General features: G+C 40.6%; 2 protein-coding genes across 2 annotated transcripts; one reads left to right on the top strand and one right to left on the bottom strand.

Moving 5' to 3' along the window:
* Nucleotides 1-910: 910 nt before the first annotated feature.
* On the top strand, nt 911-12,518 carry LOC113029867 (serine/threonine-protein kinase H1-like). The gene is made up of 3 exons (XM_026180895.1): nt 911-1,191; nt 1,925-2,633; nt 12,072-12,518. Exons 1-3 carry the CDS (start codon nt 911-913, stop codon nt 12,471-12,473), a joined length of 1,392 nt encoding a protein of 463 aa, XP_026036680.1. The 3' UTR covers nt 12,474-12,518.
* A 5,970-nt stretch (nt 12,519-18,488) lies between these two features.
* LOC113029866 (piggyBac transposable element-derived protein 4-like) lies at nt 18,489-21,051 on the bottom strand. The gene is made up of 3 exons (XM_026180894.1): nt 20,784-21,051; nt 19,094-20,416; nt 18,489-18,970 (listed from the first exon to the last, which is right to left on the bottom strand). The coding sequence occupies exons 1-3, from the start codon at nt 20,951-20,953 to the stop codon at nt 18,538-18,540; spliced, it is 1,926 nt and encodes a 641-aa protein (XP_026036679.1). The 5' UTR covers nt 20,954-21,051; the 3' UTR covers nt 18,489-18,537.
* Nucleotides 21,052-21,777: the final 726 nt, after the last annotated feature.

Here is a 21,777-nt window from a genome sequence, read left to right as displayed (position 1 = left end):
TGCTTTAAAATCCACCACTTTTTTCACTGTGTGAGAACCACAGTTACTGCAGGCCTCTGAAACGTATGTATATACAAATGTGGGGGCACATAGAAATAGAGCAAAATTCACCATCCAGTTTTTAATCCAGACAGGAATCATACATCTACAATGTAAAGACTGGACATACATACATATATACATACATATAAGATATTCTTTTAAATGGAAATAACCCCAAAGTTAATCCAGCAGGAGGCGACTCCTTTGCTTTAAAAGGACTTTCAGTTCTTTAGATGTCTATGTTCAAAAGATAGCTTTTAAATGATCCCACAGAGTAAAACATGTTGCAAATCAAGGCATGATTTAGGACTTGTTAGTCACAACTATTGTGACCAACAAGCAAGGAGAAACCTGCTTGCCACATCTGCCACCTGAGGCTGGATCTCCTTAGACTCCCATGCTAAATTTATTTTAAATCAAAAGAAATGCCTCATCAGCAATATTTGACTCCCGGCACTCACATATCTGCATGTAGAAAGACTATTTATTTAGTTATATGTTTAATTTGGAGAAGAATTTGTTCTCTTTTTTTCCACTTTTTTGTTTTTTCTTGGTTACAGTGTTATGTTGCCTAGTGACAGGAGTCCTGACTCCTTTTCCTGCTACTGTGGCAGTATAGCAACAATCTGCAAGGAGTGACAATAGCTTCAAAACAACTGCTGTTTACGTGACATTTTTACCACAAGTGACTGAAAGGATCACTTCACACACCTGACAAATTCAAACTTAGTGGGAAGGTGGAGCTTTACTGTTGCTGTGTACACACCTCAAGCAGGTAGTTGGGTTTGTTTGGGTTTTCTTTTTCTTTTTTTCAGGCCACTTTCAGTTCACAGCAGATGAAGGGGAATCTCGGCTCGCTCCATAGTAAATGTTGGTCTTAGAAATGGGTTGTGGGAACAGTAAGGTGCTGCCTGAGGCATCTAAGAAAAGCTATGTAAGTGTGGTGCAGTCACTAGTAGCTTTCAGTAAAGGACATGAGGATGATGATGAGCCAAAGAAACAAAAGAAGAAGCAAAAAAATCCATGGTTTTCTGCCAGTGTTGATAATCCTCACCTAGGACCAAGCAGCAAACAGCAAATCAAACAAAGACAAGAATGGAACAAGGTTCCCAGGTATAAGGACAAGTTTGAGCCACGCGTCACAGCACGGTAAGTGTTCACAGTTTGAATAATTATTTCTTCAGAGTTTTTAAAGCAGACAGTATTTTTCATGCTATGCTTGCTGGAAATTGTATTTTGTACATCCATGATATTTAAATCTGCCAATCTTGTACTGGAAAAAAAAAATCAAGAATCAAATATAACATGGTGGATGGTTGAAATTTAGGCCCCTCAAAATCCAGGAAAGTGGCAACTGATAGATTGGCTTTTATCCACTAATCTTGAGGCCAGTACATTATTTGGCAATAGCAATTTACAGCCAAACATAAGTGGAAAAGCCTGCATTTGCAGTGCTCATAGGAGCCTTTTAACATTCGTCTTTCTCATTCTTTCCAACCCAACATCCTGCAATAATGGTAGACAGTCATTTGAGATCCTTGGGGGTTTTAATGCCGGAAACACCGCCTTCCTGTACTTGTCAGATAAAGGCCTAGAAACAATTAAAGGAACAAAACTGATTCCTTTTTAAGGGGAAACATGTGTATTGCTCATCATCCCATAATTCAAAGCTTGCATAAAGTATTGCCTTGTTTATTGGCGATCTAAATCAGGATCATACATATTGGTTTGATCGACTTTGCATGCTGTATAGCATAGTGCAAAACATATATTCCCATACATCAGGACTGCAGCTGCAGGGAGAGACATTTAGTGCTTTGCAGCAGTGTATCATGAGATAGTTATGCTGTAATGAGTCACCATTCCCCTTCTGCCCTGTCAGGTATGACATCAAAGCCCTGATTGGTCGTGGAAGCTTCAGTCGTGTTGTGCGTGTGGAGCACAGGGCAACTCGCCAGCCCTTTGCCATAAAAATGATGGAGGTAGAGGCCCCAGAGGGTCGTGAGGTGTGTGATTCTGAACTAGCAGTGCTGCAGAGGGTGAGCCATGCTAATGTCATTCAGCTGGTTGAGGTGTTCCAGTTTCCACAGCGTGTTTATATGGTACTGGAACTGGCGACAGGAGGGGAACTTTTGGACCGTGTTGTCAGCAGGGGCCACTTCACTGAGCGAGATGCTACCCAGGCCATCCAGATGATACTGGCTGCATTGGTATACCTGCACAGCCTGGGAATCACCCACAGAGACTTGAAGCCTGAGAATCTTCTGTACTACCACCCCGGAGCAGACTCCAGATTGTTGGTGACCGACTTTGGATTGTCTGCTTTTGCCAGCACACTCACCAGGTGTGAGATTTCTGAACGAGGCAACGAGGAAACTGGAGAGTCGTGGTCTTTGAGGACCACTTGTGGAACCCCTGAGTACATGGCTCCTGAAATGTTGCTGAGGAGACCCTATTCCTGTGCAGTGGACATGTGGGCTTTAGGGGTAATTGCCTACATTTTGCTGAGTGGAACTGTGCCGTTTGAGGATGACAGCCGCACACGGCTCTACAGATCCATTGTGAGAGGAAAATATAGCTTCCGTGGAAATGTAAGTTTACTGGACTTTTTGTTCAGTTATGTTTAGTAAGTAATTTTGGATAGCAAATAGAGGTTCTAGAGGATTTAATAAACTAAATGAGAAAATTTTGCACCATAAGCACGTTGTGCTACTGCTAAAACTCTTTGACCAGAATAAAGGAAATATGAAGACAGATTGGATTTAAGTGCGACCCACAGCAGATTCAAGAAGAATTTTTGTCTTTTTATTAATTTTTTGGTGGGTAAATGTGCCTGTTTGTTGATGTTTTTCTGCTAATCATGAAATGAAAAATACACAAAATGTTGTTAGAGACACTATGAGCAGGAAAAGTAGCCCACAGATGTAATTTACAGGCTGAACTGAAAAACATACCCTTTAATGACAAACAAGTGGATATCAGCCATAAGGACCAGGTGAAAATGGAAAACAGTATGATAGGTTTGTAGCTTGAACCTATTCGCTGGAACGTTGAGGACAATATAATTACACAGCAAGCAAGACCCGAAGTAGGCAAAGTTCTTCATGTTACTCATGCATGAGGGAGACCTGCCTGGGGTCAAGCGTCGTTCCCCCACTTGACCTCCGTCAGACTCTCAGCCAGGTTCCCCATAGCACTCCTTTTATTGTGGTTACATGAATATGCATAGGGTCATTAACATATAACATCTTACATAGGTATACATGTGAACAAAGAATACTGTGTATGTGTGTGTGTGTGTGTGTGTGTGTGAGGTCAAGATGTGACCCTGTGAAGACTCCCCAAACGCTGGTGCCAGGAGTCTAGCGGGTCCATCTGAACAAAAGGCTCTTATACTTAAAGAGATATACATATGTTTGCTATGACATATATCAACAAAGAGAAAATACGACCTCTCCTAGGAGGTGTGTGATCTATGCCAGAACACTCTGTAGAGGAGTGAACGCCCTCCCCCTTCATGCTACTCAGAGTTGTTACAGACCTCCTAGGATGAGACATTCTTTCAATCTACAAATGATTATACACCTCTAAGCATATATGGTTAAATATTTCTAAGCATAAATGACAATCAACAATACAAAACCTAACACAGTAGGATCCTGAAAATCTGTAGGCCGACTTACTGATAAGTATCCAAATTAACCTAAACCATGTCACTTGTGTTGGTGTAGAATGTGGATGATTTAAAAGCGAAAGTATTATTAACATCAATATGTTTCGAAGTGCCTTAGGTCAAGCCAGTATAGGTTGCTAGCACATAGCTAATATTAGCCTTTTAGCAGCTAACTAGGTAGAGTGCTAAAATAATTCCATACTGAAATCATATTTTTATACAGTTAAATGTGTTTTCTTTGCATTTTATATTGTGAGGTGACTTTTCCCCCACTGAGAGTGGTATTCATATGCTGAACTCTAGCAACACTCAGCGAAACTGTCTGTTTAAAGTAACTGTTAACGTGCTGTAGCTTGTTGCTAGCACAGTGATTGCTTGGTTTATGGAATGCAAAATTATGATCAAGTTTTATACTTCTTTTATACTTCCCAAATAGTGCTGTGGTAACTTTTATTTGTGATCTACATGTTGCACTGGTTTCTAAACAGTCGGTTTATTTCAATATAACATGCCCAATCTCCCAAGAGCCATTCAGTTTGGACCATGATCGCAAACTGAGTGATGAGATTCAGCTGCAGGTAATTTCCTAACAGGACAGGCACAGCTTGTTAATTGCAACCAGAAAAGCATTTAAATTTAGGTCATACATGTATATGTTAAATCTAGGCCTAATGTGGCAGAGAATCATTATAATGAAAACATTCTTCAGTAACTGACAGGCTCTAATGTGGGACTGCAAACCGTGCAAATATTTTTTGACATTGGTTCTGTTGCGCTCTTCTATTAAAACAACTTAGATCACTTCAGGAAATGCCTGATTAACAAAAGTTTATTTCTTTACAGTCAACATGTGCAACGCATTTTTTTGCAGATTTCATGGGGAATCTTGTGTGTGTGTGTGTGTGTGTGTGTGTGTGTGTGTGTGTGTGTGTGTGTGTGTGTGTGTGTGTGTGTGTGTGTGTGTGTGTGTGTCTGACAATCCGTGCAGGTCGTGTTAGAGGACAACTCATGAGATTATGGTGAAAACTGTGAGCGCTGTCCATGGTCCTGAAATTTTAACAGTTTAATTTGACTGTAATAAAACTTTATTAGGGAAAACTGTGTTTGATCTCTATCTGAGGCACGATTGTTTTCAAGATAGGGTTCAAAGTCCATGTCGTCATCCCTTTGTTCTCTCAGTTCTTCAGCTATTTCACTTCAAATCTGATCGTGCAGGCTATGATAATCCTGCACCTGCATGAGTTTTCATGCTTGATTTAAATATTCCTCTTTCTATATTTTATGCCTTGAGAAAGAAACTGCCAGGAATGCATATGCAGGAGGCTCAGTTGCAAAAATCTCCAAGTTTCCACCTCTTACAAGCAATCTTGCCATTGCGCTCTCTTTTTAAATACCAACTTTACTTTTGTTAGGGAAAAACCCAGTTTGTTTTGGCATAAGGCATTAAATCTTAATCTTGAAAACAGAAGGAAGCTGGAGAAAACTGTCAAGGTAACCTTGAGCATCTATTAGAAATGCGTCTTTGTTCATTTTCAACTCTTTGGCCAGCTGTGGCCTCACCCACTGAAGTGCATCTGCTTCCAGCATAATCATTGAAAAAAATGTAGTTTTAACTAAATCCCTGATTTTCATTTTGACATCTGGTCTTCTCCCTATAGTATAATCTGGCATTATTTATGACGTGCATGCTCTGAAATTATGCAAAACATTTCTTCACATATGGTCATTACATCTACTCACCACACAATAATAATTCATACCTTAATCACTGCGCTTTTAGAACTACCAGAAATGGTACCATCCTTCCATCCTTGCCTGACATAAGTAGGAAAAAAAAGTCAGCTCAGCACATTGCAGTACTGGTGTGGTAACAAGGTGAACCTCTCCTTGTTTTCATGTCTTCTTCTGCAATATTGCAAAGCACATGAAAGAAAATGTGAAAGTTTGTTGTGATGTCTTTGAGTTCCTCGCTTGGTTTGGTTCTTTGAGAATGCTTTGAAATGGTGGGAAATGGGGCCTTGCGTGATTTTCTCCCCACTTCCCTATATCATATAACTGAAGTGGGTATTTTTAAAAGCCTATTCAGTCAAGCTCAGTAGTGAGTTCGGGCTTGTTCTTTCACGCTGATTACACACAACGCTGGATTATTCACTGGGCTTTAAGCCTGGCTCGATTCTTAGGGATGCAGTCTGACATTTTAGTCTGGCATACAAGAGGCTCCCTTACATAGGCCCTGGACTATTATCCCTGTGTTTACCGCTGCACTGACCACCAGCTGAACAATAATGCAAAATCCTTCTAAACTTCATGCAAGAGCTTATTTTATGTTTTTCACGGTGGTTTTTGACATAGCACATATGTAGGCCACGCTAGTGAGGAAAAAGTCTTGACATTAAAGCTAAAAGCAACATTTATAGAACTGTACGCTCAGTCTCTCACATCTCAGTGAGATGCAGTCAAGGCATCAATCTGTAAATTCATATGGTCGTATTATAAAGACATCATACATGGCTGAGTAACAGTCCAGGGCTTGATAGATCAGCCATCAATCACATTTCCATGTTGACAAGGCACTTATTCTCTGTCATGTGCGAGTATCCACCCTCTCCAGCAGAGTGACAACACAGTTAAGCGCGCACGCTGTGATAATAATGTAGTGAAGGTTGACAAGTACCCACAAAACGTGGACGTCTGTCATCACAAGGGCTCCTCATGTCATTAAGAAGGGTTCCTCTCTTTGGGTGCCTCAGGAATTTCTTTCACATACTAAACTTGACTTGAAGCGCATCAGTTGGAATGATATGTCCACCAATTAAACAAAGTGACTATTGGACTTTGCCCCCTTCCCAAAAAATGTGCTTTTCGCAGCAAGAAGGGGAACACTGACTGACTGGATCCTCAGTGTCTTACGGCGTACTACTACTGAATGACAGGGGTGGTTTGCCTGGAGTGATATCTTCTTGACTTGAGATGTTACAAGTGAATGTGATTGGATGTCAATCCAATCTGTGCATTTTCACCTCCACAGAGACTGGAGAGCAGGTGTTGCCAATAACATGAACAATGGCTCGTTCCAATCAAGTGTCCCAGTATGGCGTAACAGTGCAAACAAAGCAAATGCCATAGCGAGACACTGAAAGTAAAGCAGTCGAAAGGAATGAAGACATAATTAACTCGATTTCTGTGGTCAATAGGAAAAAAAGGAGTAAAAATAAAGTTGGTATGATCACAGATGCAGTCAGCATGGCAAGACAGCCTTTGAAGACATTTGCTGGCAGTGCACATTCTGCTTCAACAAGATGGCAGAGATGCAGTAAATTAGTACAATTTGACACAACAAGTGATAATATTAAACAGTGGAAACCATCTGGTGAATCTAGATATGGTTTAAAACCCAAATACCCGCTGCTATTAATTTATTGAAAACCTGCAGTGCTGTATTAGAGCAAGCCCGGTACATTGATTAGATTTTTGTTACCTATCCAGCGTATCAGCCACTTTTGCATTATGAAGTGTTACGGCAACACAAATTTGTTTAATGGGCTTTACAAAAAATAAATAAATAAATGCATAAAAATTATGTAGACTTGCTGCCTCGTAAAATATGCGTATCTGCTTAATAAGGGTGAATAATAATATTTTGAGTGTTTAGTACTAATGAGGATAATTCACATGAACTAAAAGAATTTCAGTTTGAATTAAATGCACTTTGGACAACCTAGGTTTAGCAAATTTTATCATTTAAAAAGAAAAGAGAACTAAAAAAATCCCACTTTTGTTACATTTCTGTTCCCCATGCGCTGCGCAATAACAGGTCCACAAACCCTAACAACACCACTGACCAGGAGCACTAATCAAAACAAGAATCTCAATCACCACAAGACTGCAAAATTACTGAAACAAAAATCCCTGCGCTGCTAACTTAAGGGTTTAAAGTTAAATATTAACAGTGCAGACGATGAAACCAGATCAAATTATTAAATCAAACAAGTATGCAAGGCTGTACTCTAAAGCAAAAACTCAATGCAGATAACTCAATATAAGTGAGGGTATTGTTTGCATTTACAGTGTTACAGGAATGAGTTATTACTTTTAAGCCTAAAAGTTTCACTCTACCCAGCCCAAAGCCATGTTAAGTAAGTTAGCATATTTCTGTATAACCACATGCATTAACACATGGGTTTTTTTAAGCATTTACAGCAGACTGCAGTCATCGGAGACCATGTATAAATATGTATTCAATGATGCAGTGTAGCAAAAAGGTTTAACTTCAGGTACAGATGGACATAACTGTTTTTTCTCCTCTTCCTCACTATGTAAATTAATACACAGGGGCTGCAATTACAAACATTTTTCCAAATGTATCAGCAACCTTTTGTTTTTATTCAGGCTGAACGGGGACTTTGGGCACATGCATGTGTGTAATTTTGCGTGAAAATGTGAGTGGGATGGGGGAGGTTTGAGGAGAGAGGCGAAGGTGAGACTGAATCGGAAATGCAGAAGGCCGCTGGCACCTTCCCACGAATTGAGTCCCTTTGTCTCACCGGCAGCCCCCACCCCTTCTTTTATTGCACTAGCAGCAGACACACAAACGGTACATTCATACGTGCCATGCACGCTCCACTCACAGGTGCAGCAGCTCCTCGCCTGAGGACCTGTAGTGCAAACTCACGCTGATGTGTTTGCTCAGTAGTGAGCGTGAGGAAGAGGGGGAGCCGGGGGTTGATGGCACGGGAGTGAGGGAGGATGCGAGTGAGGAAAAGAGGAGGGGGCAGAGGACAAGCAGGACAGAAGAAGGAACGGATGTAGCCTCAAGGGCTTTGAACGCCTTATCACTTAGTCCCTTCTCTCTGTATAAGACAAATAATTTCCTTTGCACATAATCGGGGACATCTCATCTGTGTGACTGTATTTTGTTTGTGTGCCTGCGAGCGTGAATGTGTGGCAGTCTTTTGCATGTAAAGCAGCAGTCCTCGCATTAGTTCTGTCCAGGTAGCCTGGTAACCTCCTCTGCATTCTGCCGCTGTGTTATGGAAGCCACACTTTCCTGACCCAGCCCAAATGTCTACATCTCCAAGCAGGAGGCCAAATGGGGTAATGGTTAGGCCAGTCTGCCCCCTAGTGAGCACCATGTGAACAGCCCCAGCCTCCACTTGGCCACAGTATATTGTACATGACAGCCCACTCTCTCCTGCATCCGAGTATTGATATTTTGATTACTGTGGGTTAGCTGGTACTTTCACCTGAATTAGCAACAGGCCACCTTCTCTATTTGGACTTATTATGATGAAGCATATTTACCTTGGCTTTCTTGCTCGGGGAAGGCTGCCAGGTGAATCAGATTGCAGTAAATTGTGAGACAGACACTCGTGGAGTGCTTCATGTGATCTGCTCTTGCTGCTTCTCCCTTTTTACTCCCAGCAGGAGCCTTGATGGTTGCACCTGAGAGGTGAGAGTAACAAAGGGTATAACGCCTGCTCTTTTAGTCCACTCTCTGGGCATCTTCTGCTTCTCCCTGTCCAGCACCCTGCAAACATTTACCATGCACCACTGACACCTGACACGTCCACACCCCACTACATGTTCAATTAGATAAACTGATCAGGAAATTGAACCCGGTTGTCCTTTGTTTGTTGCGGGCCTGAGCTGAGCCGGTAACACTCATTACTCAAAAGTGCGTTATCCTCCTGATCACATTAGCGCAATCCAAGCTTCTAGCGTTTTCTTCATTTGTTGCAATTACAGCTTTGTCAGGTAAAGATGTAGCGTGGCGCAAACACAGTCACTGGAGCTTCTCATTCACTCTAACAAGATGTTGCTCAATAAGCCAAGCCCTGTAGGTTTTTCCACTGCTTATACCGTATCTGCACTCCACTCATCTCCCTCCTCTCTCTTTCTCTCCCCTCGTTGGCTAGCTCTCAGCTCAGCAGTGATGTATAACACTAGCTCTCGCCCCCTTCCTCTAAACGCAATAAAGCCTTTGTGTATTTTGACGTGAAAAATGTTCAAAATAAGGGGGAGAGATAAACTTCCTGAAGGAGGCTCGGTTCCAAGGAGGCAACTCAGTTATGTCTCTTCTTCTTTAAGTGTACAGGAGGAAGGGAAACTTTTGATACCTCTCAACAGCAGCATCAAAGACTTTTACTGCATAATTCCAGCTTTTTTCTCATACATTGCCATCAGGCACTAAACGTATGTATTCCCGTTATTTCAGATCAAGGACAAAAGGCATCTGCTAGCCACAGCTGCTATCAAGTGTGTATTTCATGGCAAGGTAATAAGAGGCCTCGCCAAATCACCACCAGTGCCAGATAAAGGGGAAAGTCAGACTTGTTAGTCGTGGGAGCTCAATCAAACGGTGTCACTCTGCCTGCCTCTCAGGTGTGAAATAACAACAGTGTGAGAAGAAAGTTTGACTGAGAATCTTTTCTTTTTTTTATGACTTGTTCTGCTGGCAGCTCAGCACCCTGTGCTGTGCTTATACACTCACACTCCCCACCCCACCCCCAGTCACTACACTGTGAGAATAAGAAAGTCCCCCACTTCTTTGAATTCCTCTCACCGGCAACAGTCTCGCGATTGTCAATTTCATGCTTGATTAATTGTCATTACTCCGCCAGAGACAAAAAAAGGAGAGAGAAATGTATTTCAGGATTAAAATGGAGAGCTAGACCTCCCTAAAGAGTGAGATTTAGTCTGAGCAAGGTTGAGCAAAGAAGCAGAGAGTTTTACACTCTGATTTCACTGCGTTTAGCTTTTTCAGTCCTCAGACAAACATGCCAGAGAAATATTTGAGCGCACTGTGCTGAATATGGAAATAGAGAACAGAGATTAAGAAAGGGATCTTTTCATTGTGTTCAATACTACTCAGTAATAATTGAAATCACCAAATTTGATGGAAAAATCATGCAATTTGTTTTCTAATTACTCTAGTTACATAAGTGTTAACAAAGGTGTACCACAGGGTTCTGTTTTAGGACCTCTTTTAGTTGCCATTTTTTTAAAAGTGTCAAAATTTAGAAGGACTACAATTCATCTCTATCTTTAAATAATACTTTTTCATAGACGATAGTTCCTTTTGTGGCCCAAGTGGTACTGTACTCCTACAATTCAATCCTAAATTTATTTAAACTGATCTAAATGCTGCCTTTAGAAGTAAACATCACTACTTTCAGCAGGACACATACTGAAAACTCTCATACTGAAAATATCCTCTCATTAAAAAATAAAAAAAATGTGCTTGGCTGGATGACAAACTGTGCTTTAAATAAAACATATAAGTGAGTTTTGGCAAATCTCTGGCTTCACATATATGTGAAACTATAAATCAGTATTGCACTGGACCAGGTTCTAAGATGAAAACTGTCTCTTAATGCCAACATTAGAAAAAAAAATGGATTTAATTTGCTAAAAGCCAGACAAGTGGAACCATCTGAAATTTGTACAATTAGAGAAGTTAATTTCTTTTAAATGTGAAACTTCTTGGTCACATCAAGCACAGCGACCTTTTGTTGTCATTTTTACTTACAGTATTGCTTTATTATGTCAAGTTTTTATTGTTTTGAATATATTTATATGTATGTTTTCTTAGTTTAATTGTAATCAAGGATTTTTGTAAAATTGTGATAATGATTATGACCATTCAACATTAACCAGTTGCCTGTTTTTCTTTTTGCTTTGATTCCAGATCAATCTAGTTGAAAATCTGTATCAATAATATTTTTATTTAAAATTTGATGGAAGCACAAAGGTCATCACTTTCCCGAGGCAGGCCTCTAGAAAGTTGATTCCCTGACTAAGAACCAAGGCTGTGATGAATAATTTAATGAATTTGAATTATGATAAGGATTCTGATGTCTTCTCTCACCCTGCAAAGATGGCTTTGCCGATTTCAAAGCACTCTTTAATGTCAGCTTGGGTCATGACAAGGCGGATGATTTGCAATGGATTCCACTGAAGCTCATCTTTGCTGCCTTTATTGTGAAGCTAATGCAGGCTAAGATTAAACATGCACCCAAAAAAATCCCACACATGCAGCAGAGCCGTCCTACCTCCCAGTCTTTGTATTCATTCAGCCAAGACTGCTGCTTCCTTTTGCCCAGTGACATTTAGCTTTCTTTTGAGTTTAGTTCTGCTTGTTAGGCCTGCAGAGCTCAGGGATCATAGTTTTATTGCTTTGTTAGAATGAAATCTTGCATCCCGCTTTGAAGCAGCTCGGAATCTGTGCATGCGCCTCTTCTAGATACCCAGCTATTAGAGCGCTGTGGGTGTCTGTGTGTGTGTGTGAGGGGTTTTGTAGGCTGAATTGTCATCTTCTTGGGTGAGAGTGTTAATAGTCTGCTTGTTCTATCCACAGCCTTGGCCTTCAGTGTCCAACTTGGCTAAGGACTTCATTCTGCGCCTGCTAGTGTTGGACCCGGCCACCCGCCTCACTGCCGAAAAAGCCGTCCGCCACCCCTGGGTGGTCACCATGGCAGCCAACTCCTCCATGACGAACCTCCATAGATCTATTTCGCAGAATCTCAGGCAGCGGGCATCACGCAGCTCCTCCCGGTGCCCCAGCAGCAGCACCACAAGCTCCACTGATGCCAGCAGCCTGGGAAGGCTAATGCCACCAGAGACAAAGCCGAAGCAGCAGCAGCAGCAGGGAAGAGCAGCTGGACTGATTCAGCCTCAGAGAGCCATACAACCTCGAGCCAGAGGGCACAAGGAGCATCAGCATCATCCAACTAAAGCATTAGATTCACGAGAAGGCTAATGAAAGGATGGAACCAGCTGCCCCAGCTCTGCTCACGAACCACAGGGAGCCTAAGTGCCTGGGACAGGTGTTGTGACAAGAAAGTTTTCTGGATTGAAGTCAGGTTTTTCTACCAGAGTAATAACCCAGGTTCCCCTAAAGGCTCATTTCCATCTTCCATTAGTTTCTTGTGGGTGAATATCCTTTGATTCTGAGGTTCTGGCCAATACAGAGACAGAGCTGTCCACCTCCACAAAATCTCCAGCCCCTGGTTATTCACACTGCTCAGACTAATGGATTCAAGGTCTCATTTAGATCATTATGAGTCACAACATCACCTGCCTGTGAAGAGGTTCATTCTAAAAACCTAAAAATTTATCATTTGAGCAATGGGAGGTAATCATAGCCAGGATGATAAAATATTGCTGTTTCCTCTTTGATCTATTTTTTTTTATTATTTAAACTCCCCCATCACCACACAGCATATTTTGAGGAAAAAGAAGGAAGTATGACAGCGCTCTTGTCTTTCCCTTTGTTTTCATTCCTCCTACATAGGAGCACCCACAGTCCTGTGGAAACACTGAAAGCACAACCCATATATATACAGTGGCAGGCCTCTATCACGTTAAAACGAAGCCCTGGGATAAAGAGCTGCATCTTCTCCTGCACACTTTGTGTGAGCTGTAAACAACAGCAAAGAGCCTTCTTAAGAATATGTGTTATTTTCCAGTGAGAAGTTTTAAATTGAAATGCAAATATGTTACAGGAGGGGAAAGGCATGGAAAGGCTGGATTAAAATGCAAGCGTGATGCCAAATATAATTGCCAGTGAAATCCAGTGTTATTTATCAGACATTACGTTTTAAAAGATTTAACAACAAAAGGAAAATCCACCAGATATCTGGTGGATTTTCCTTTTGTTGTTAAATCTTTTAAAACTAATGCTTGGACTGTCTATGGATTCAAACTGTTTCTGACAATTGTAAGAGTTGTAAGTGTAAGAGAGCGCAATAAAAAGACAGCACAAGAGAGACGAGACAGTTTGTATATTAAAGTTTAATATTCAAGTCCATGGTTGTAAAAAAAAAAAAAATCTAGATTATTTTCAAAACCACTGATGCACATATACACATTAGCCACAACACTCAAACCACTAACTAGTGAAGCAAAACACATTAATCATTTCAGTGTGAAATCCTTTGATTTGACACGCACACCCTGCCAAAACAATGGCAACCAGTGGGCTCCCTGGCGTACCCCAATGGCAGTGGTTTCTTGTAACAGAATAAAACACAATTTGTTCATATTATTCACATGGTCAAAAATGTCATAACACTGTTAGCTTTTTTAAATATCTTTAACAAAATGCTAAGATGTTCCATGCTATGCTCTCAATCCCTTCTCGTGGCCTTCGGCTGACAAATACTACAAGCTGTTTAGTATCAGCTTGAACTATCTTGGCCAAACACCAGTCAGGCAAAATTAACTTCAAGGTCACATCATTTTTGCTCTTGATAATGAAACTTTAGAGATGGCCGTGGGATGCAGCTGGAATCTTTAGAAAGTGCTAATAAATGGACCTTAAGGTTGCCACTGAAATACAAGTTCAACTTGGAAAAACCACCCAGCTCCATTCTCACCAATACAGCAAAGAAGATGCTTTACCAAGCTGTAAAAATGTACACTATGATGTAATTTGGAAGAGGTCTGTGTATTATTTCTTCAGCAGGGAGCACAGACACTTAACACTCGCCTCTCAAAGGCTGCCCATACTCAGTGACCCGAGATCAATGTCCCTTTGGGCAGAACAGAAGAGCTGCCGGTTGGAAGTAAAAGGGAAAAAAACACAGAGAACAGCATACAAGTAGGATGGTGGTGGGCAAAGAAAATCTCCTTAAAAGACCTGAGCCAACACTGCGTGGTCTTCTTTCTCTGTCCTTTGATGCCTTTTCTATATTTTGCTTTAAAATGAGTCAGTAACTTTTTGCTCTTAGAACCATATCGCTTCATATATTATGAGAAAACTTCATTTTCTTTGCCTTTTTTTCCCCTGAACTGTTTGCAAAGTTTGACAGCACGCTTGAGAATGAGCTGATTTGTTATGGATTTCTGTTTCAAACTCTGCAAATAAAATTCCATTCACGGGCTGATAAAGAAATTTGAATTGAATTAAACCAAATCGAAGTCAGCAATAGTGGAAAGTGGTCTTTTTGTTTAATCCTTTATCTTTAAGACGGGAAAGCAAACTAACTGTCACGTCTTTGTATTGGCCAGCTCATTTTTGCACACTGACTAATTCCATTGTTTTTGCTGTTATAGTAGGTTTAGAGTGGGCAGTGAGAGCCGCTTGATCTCGAGGAAATTTCTATACATATTTACTGCTGTCTTTAATAGAGCTCTGCAGAAAATCTCCCTATTATTTTAGCTTGTGATGCTATGTGATCAGTCAGCTATTGCTGCGCGAGATAAAACCATACTATTATTCATTATTCCCACCAGTTGCATGCAAATAAAGCTACCGTTATCGTTCACATAGCTTATTTTTTGACTTCTCTACCTTGCAAATTCAACATATTGGATTTGAGGTTTAAAATATCTCCTCTTGCAAGTGGAGGAAAGTCCTGAGCCTTTGTATTTTGAGCAAGAACTGTGTCCTCAAAACTCATTTAGCTTGTGTGCTGCTGGGTCAATATCTTTTGGGGCTTTAGTCGCATGCTATGGTCAGCAAGGCCAAACAATCGAGAAAGCAGAGCTCTGCAAAGATTGTAAGAGATAGCGTGTGCTCTCTAACACCGGCCCAGTGCTATATGAGGACAAGTATGACAAGTAAGTGTCTTTTTCTTTTCTTCAGCTTTTCTCAGCAGAAAGCTGGGGAATTATTCTCTTTATCTTTGGCCTTACTTGAAGAGATCATTTGCTGCTCACGACCCTGAAACATAAGCCAGTTGATCCACTTGTGGCTGCTACAGGAAAGAGGATAACAGAGGGAGGGAGAGGTGGCAAAGTCCCACAGCTCGTGTTTTGCACAGGATGTGTATAAAGAAACCATCTGGTCCCACCCCCAGAGGGAAGGCACCCCTACTCTCCTTCACGTTTGTCTACACACAGTAGAATCAGTCAAGGTAAGTGCCTTTTATTTCTATTGTATAAACCAAACACCCACAGGTCAAATTCATAGTCTTTTGTAAGCTGCTCAGTGCAGAGATTATTTTCCTTAAACAGCAATTACAACTCCACTCTGCCTTAATGATTTGAGAGGAAAGAATGGTCAACATTTTAGCCAGTAAATTACTTTTTTTTTCTCTTCCAGATGAGCATCCTATTTGCTGTTGTCCTGTTATTGTACTGCAGATGCAAAGCCACAGGAACACAAGGTGGGTCAATACTTTTCTCATTGAGGATGCAATGAAAGTAAACTGTCTCATTATTCTTGCCGCTCAGAAATTCTCATTTAGATTGTAGCCCGGATCCCACCAGTTGTTTGCCAGTCAAAATTTGCTCTTGTCATCTGCTGCAGGCTGAGCCGCTCTCTCTTTTATATGCAGCGCAGCTCCAGACGCGATGGGACAGCAGGTGGACGTGCGTTCACTTCTGTGGGGCAATTTTTATTCTTTTCTCCTTTTTTTTGCAGTGTGTCACAATGATAAAAGCAAATGGGTTTGAATCAAATTTTAGGAAATACACTTATGTTAGTTGCCTTCACAGAAAGATATCCAGGATTTCTCTCGTCTGTGTAATCACTACTCATTCGCAGACAGTTGTGAGAGGATGGACTCCCCTCTAGTGTGTCTGAATGCTAAATATGAAGCTGCAGCAAACAGTCAGGTACATTAGCTCAGCGGTCCAACCGGTTTATGTCCGACAGTATTTTCAGGGGTCGTCCTTTAAAGTGTCGCGGCTAAATACAACAAAATAAAACCAGTACCACTACCAAAAAAAAGAAGATTTATTCATAACACATGGGAAAAGACCCAGGGAAACCTAGTTAACGATAAAAACAATAACAAAATAACGATAAAAACCAATAAAAAACATACATTTCACACCTGAGCCTCCACTCTCGCAGTCCGGTACCAAAAGACTCATGGACCGGTGGTTGGGGACCGCTGCATTAGCTCACTACGGATGAGGGAACCAATCGGCTAGTTAGCCGATTTATCCTTTGGGGGCAACAGTATTTTTTGTTTGGCTCATAAACTCTACTAGCCACCAGTATTCCCACCATGTGAAGTCCAACTGTTTCCAAATAGTTGTGGCTCTAAATAAAAAAGTAACCCTAAAGCATACCTTCCTTTATCTCTTTTTTTTTTTTCACTTTCATAATTAAGACCACACACTCAACAGGAAAATACTCAGAGGTCATTTTCCTTTTCCTTTCTGCAACCAAATGTATCTGCCCTGCTGGCCATTGCCAAAAATGCAGGTTATAGTTTAAAGTTTTTAGTTTATTTATTTATATAGCACATTTAATTACAACAGGAGCGTTGACCAAAGTGCTGTACAAGAATACAACATACCTAATAAAATAACTTAGAGTATTGATAGCAAACACCAAATATGAATTAACAAATAACTCTCATGCTGTATTAAAAGCCAGTAAACAAAAATGTGTTTTAAGATAAGATTTAAAAAGATTGACAGTAGGAGCCTGTCTGATGTATGGGGGTAAATTATTCCACAGCTTAGGTGCTACGACTGCAAATGCTCGATCGCCTCTATGAACCAGCCTCGACCTTGGTACGGCTAAAAGCAAAAGATCACTTGATCTAAGAGATCTGAGGGGGGTATAAGTCTGCAAGAGGTCAGACAAATATCCGGGAGCCAGGTTTATGGCACTTTTCTGACCCTAAAGCTTGCGTCCATCTTTTATTTACCATCTATACTTGAACATATAAGCAGGGTATCCAGTTAAAAAAAACATATGTGTGCTTCAAAACTTCCTGTTCTGTCCACCAGCCATTGTTTCCATCTATCCACCCATTTCATTATGCATATCAAATTCAGGGCTGCAGGGGAGTTTGAATTTTTTTTAAAATTGCATTCTGACTTGTTTGTTTGTTTGGGGGGTTTATTTCAGTTCCATTTCAGTTAGTTTCCAGAGTGGATTTTCTTGTTTTAGTTTAGTTTTTATTGGTTTCGGTGTTAGTTTTTCAACTTTTGAATTATTATTACATGGTGGGAATATGTCAGTGGCATGACATCCTGTATCCACACAACAAAATGTTCTCAGGTGTGACTGATCAACAGAAAGTGCTACAAAACACCTGTTTGCTAGACTACAGTTATCTGCGTATTCATAAGCAGATATCAGTTTATAGAGATTCAGTTAGCTTAAACAGTTAACCCCTTAGCAGTCCTACCAATTTTGCCTAAAATTTGTGAAAAAGGCATCTCCAAAATAAATTGCATGCTGCTCTTGAACCATTTGGAGTATATGCATTGTTTCGGTCTCTTTTGAAAGGAGACAATCTGTAGTTTGTTCCTGAGGTGTCAGAATCACTTTATGTCATACTGCTATTGAGTAATAGAACTTTGAACACACTAAAAAAGAGAGAAAAAAAAATCCGCCCAAGTTTTTTTTTGTAAGGAATGCATGCAGATGCCTACCTTGTGAGGTATTAGCTGGAAAACACAACAGGATCAAAGCATGAAGCCTTACCAAGCCACAATTCAAATTTGATAACAATATCTTAGAAAATGAGTGTTCTATGCAAGTTTATTTAGGTCTATGTATAGGCGCTACCCAAAAAAGGCCATTTGGAGTCTCCAAGTGGCCCTTTGTAACAATCAACACATAAAAGGCTGTAATTCTTGAATGCTTTTATGTACAGTCCTAATTTTGGTCTCTAATTAAAGGTTACACTCAGAGCTATTCTTACATCCAGATTTATTGTCAATACTTTACAAAATTACAGGAGCATAAACATTATACAGTGTTTTTTTTTCAATTTCGAAACAAATGTAAAGGGAAAAAAAAGTATTATGGCATTAAAACTCACTATATATACACATTATGTATATGCATCTGTGTGTGTATAAATATATATATAGTTTTTCACACAAATGTATTTTTACAATTATATTTTTTAGAGATCATTGGCATCATGCCAGTCTTTATAACAATCTCGACTTGGCAAAAAGCACAAAGGCACATCACAGGAGGAGCACTTTACTGGTGTCTTTGCCTGGCAGTGTCTGCACCTCAGACGACCTGTGGTGCTGTGTCCACTGATATGCACAGGCTTGTGATGTGCTCTGTTTGGAGAGGGTGATGGTGCGGTCGATGGAGCAAGGCTGCCAGCTGCCGCTGCCAGCTCCTCAATAAGTGTCTCCCGAAAAGCCTTTTGGTGCATGGGTACCTCTCCTTTACCCTTTGTGATGCTCTTGTGAAGCAGGAAGGCATTCACAACAGCAATGTCCAGAAAATGATAAAAAAATGTCTTATACCACCTCTGAGTCTTGTGGATGACTTTATAGTAGTTTATCAAGGCATCAGAGTGGTCCACCCCACCCATGCACCTGCATTGACAGAAAAAACAAGAACAAACAGAATTGAATAACAAGAACAAACAAAATTGGATTTCCAAAAAACAAAATAAATAACATAATAGTTATATAGATTGTTGAATATAAAATACATACCGATTATACTCCTTCACTGCTGGTGGAACAGAGATGTCTTTCAGCACCCAGTGTCCATCTGCATCTCTAACTCTCCTTTGAACAGTGTCCCCAGCATGGGCTGTGTGGAGGGTTGAGCACAGGAACACATCCCTTGTGTCTCGCCACTGAACGAAGAGAAGGGAGTCCTTTCGGATCCATCTTATGCTGCCACGGGGAGATTTAGAGTCCAGGCAATTTTTTTTGGTTTTTGGAAATCCAATTCTATTTGTTCGTATTGTTCCACATGCCCAGATCCTCTTCTGAAGGAGGTCACGGAAAAGGGAGGGACTAGTATAAAAATTATCTACAAAAAGTTTGTATCCTGTGCCAAGCAACCGTGTATCGATGAGCTCCATCACGGATTCATAACTTAGTCCCTTGCCACTGTTTCCCTGCAGCTTCCCTTCATACACGAAAAAGTCCCATGTATATCCGTTGCTCGAATCTGCCAAAACAAAAAGTTTGTATCCCCAGCGAACAGGCTTATTTTTCATGTATTGCTTTATTCCAATACGTGCTTTGGAGGCAACCATTCGCTCGTCAATGGAAATTTCTTGGCCAGGGTTATAGTTTTTTTTACAGACCTCCCTCATCTCTGTGTATAATGGTTTTATTTTGCAGAGACGGTCAAAATCTGCCGTACCTCTTCTCTGCTCATTAGCAGCATTGTCCTCCAAACTGCTTAGGTGAAGGGAGCGGCAGATCCTTTGAAACTTCTTACAAGACATTATTTTTTTAGGGAATGGAAGGCTGTACAGTTTACTACCTCGCCAGTAATCAGTGATTGCAGGGAGTTTGACCAGACCCATATAAATCACCATGGCCATAAAAGCATACATGTCCTGTAAAGTCAAGTCAATCCATGGGTTAGAGGGCTTGTGGCATGTTGATCCAAAGTCATTTGTGTTTTTAATTATTGTCAGCAACATGGAGTTTGTGAAATAAAGTTGAAAAAGCTGTAAAAGTGTGTATGAAGCTGTAGTTATGATCTGAGGTCCTGGTGATTTGATGGGCCTGAAGGTGGGCTGTGGTGGTATTATGTCTGGAACATCTGTATCATTCCATCCCTCTTCAGATGTACTGGCTGGCATCTCAGCTTGACTGCTGCCAGTTCTCCCTCTTCCTCTTCCTCTCCCCCTACCTCTTGGCCTTCTGCCCCTACCTCTTGGCCTTCTGCTTCCAGAAACTCTTTGGAAAGTGGAAGGATGTGGCTCCTCTTCTGACGAAATGCTGTCATCGTGTTCCTCTGTACTTGTCTTTTTACTGGCTGGCTCCCATAGTTCATCTGATTCTGATGATTGTCTGTGATATACAAAAAAACAACAACGATATAAGTTAGCAGGAACACCTCAAAACACACACAATATATATATATATATATATATATATATATATATATATATATATATATATATATATATATATATATATATATATATATATATATATATATATATACACACACACATTATATAAAGACACACGACGTGAGTTAGTAAGAACACAATCAAAACACAAAGATGCACACACACAAACAAACAATATAAACACAGCAGGAGTTAGTAAAAACGCATCAAACACACAGAGGAGCAGGCGCGCGCACACACACACACACACAAAGGCACACATACAAACAGTAATATCATTCTATGATATAATAAACACTTACATGTCGAGCGTAGCGTCTCCTCCATCCAAAAAAATATCCTCTGCTACCGAGTCACCGAAGGAAACATCACTGTCTTCTTCGGAAATATCTTCCTCCGACTGATCACTGTCACGCCGAGTGCATTGTTCGAGGACTTCTTCCAGTGAGAAGTAAGTTTTCCTCTTCGCCATTTTGTACTTACAAAGCTCCTTTGGTCGCAAGTTCTCTCAAAATGCTGTATGAACTCGTGCGCTGTCGTCGCTATGAAAGTTTACGCAAAAGCGCACGAGTGACAAAAAACTTTTGCGCATGCGAATTAAAGGGTAAAAACAAGTGTCCTCCCCCTTAAGCTGCATATCAATCTTCTTTAAGATACCTCTGTAGTTTTAAAAAAAATAATCTATTTATGGACTACAATTTAGGAGGTATTGATGCATACAGATTTTTAGTGTGACTAAACTGATGACAAACAGCCAGCAGTGTGATTCTGATCATATATTGACTTGAAATGTAATTCACAAAGCCTGCATTTTTAACATGGGTCAAGTACAAACTATAGAATGTTTTTTAAGTTGTAAGAAAAGCGTTGCTAGGTGACTGACAAGGAAAAATGTGCATTGACAATTTGTGATTTTGTGCTATGAGAAACAGAGAGAGGAAAAATCTGATCGGCTAATCCCTTGACTTCCAAAATGTATCCAGTACAGAGCATAAAAATCTAAGTTTGCTTTTCTTCTGCGTACGGTGCATTCACATGATGGAATATTGGAGCCTCTTGCTAGTTTCTATTCTCTTGCAGACCATTCACATCACAAATGTGAAAGTCAAGGGGTCAGGAGCTGTGGAGAGTGCCTGGCAGCAGGGCCACATTGTGCCTGGTGTACTTAGGAGGTGAATGGCCTCGGAAATACGCTGTGACTTCTTTTTTGGCGGGTTCACTGTTAACTGAACACCAAGTATATTTTTGGTCCACAAAAAGTTTTTCAGTACTCCAGATCTGTTCCTTTAACAGAGA

This window comes from Astatotilapia calliptera, chromosome 9 (genome assembly GCF_900246225.1).
Source record: "Astatotilapia calliptera chromosome 9, fAstCal1.2, whole genome shotgun sequence".
NCBI classification, from domain to species: Eukaryota; Metazoa; Chordata; class Actinopteri; order Cichliformes; family Cichlidae; genus Astatotilapia; species Astatotilapia calliptera.
This window is presented reverse-complemented; position numbering and strand designations above follow the sequence as displayed.

Excerpts from the sequence above, each read along its gene's own strand:
- LOC113029867 (XM_026180895.1), top strand. The coding sequence starts at position 911 with ATGTTGGTCTTAGAAATGGGTTGTGGGAACAGTAAGGTGCTGCCTGAG. Across the intron at positions 1,192-1,924 it reads GAGCCACGCGTCACAGCACG|GTATGACATCAAAGCCCTGA; the intron begins GTAAGTGTTCAC and ends CTGCCCTGTCAG. Across the intron at positions 2,634-12,071 it reads AATATAGCTTCCGTGGAAAT|CCTTGGCCTTCAGTGTCCAA; the intron begins GTAAGTTTACTG and ends TTCTATCCACAG.
- LOC113029866 (XM_026180894.1), bottom strand. The coding sequence starts at position 20,953 with ATGGCGAAGAGGAAAACTTACTTCTCACTGGAAGAAGTCCTCGAACAA. Across the intron at positions 20,417-20,783 it reads GGAGACGCTACGCTCGACAT|ACAATCATCAGAATCAGATG; the intron begins GTAAGTGTTTAT and ends TGTATATCACAG. Across the intron at positions 18,971-19,093 it reads GCAGTGAAGGAGTATAATCG|GTGCATGGGTGGGGTGGACC; the intron begins GTATGTATTTTA and ends CTGTCAATGCAG.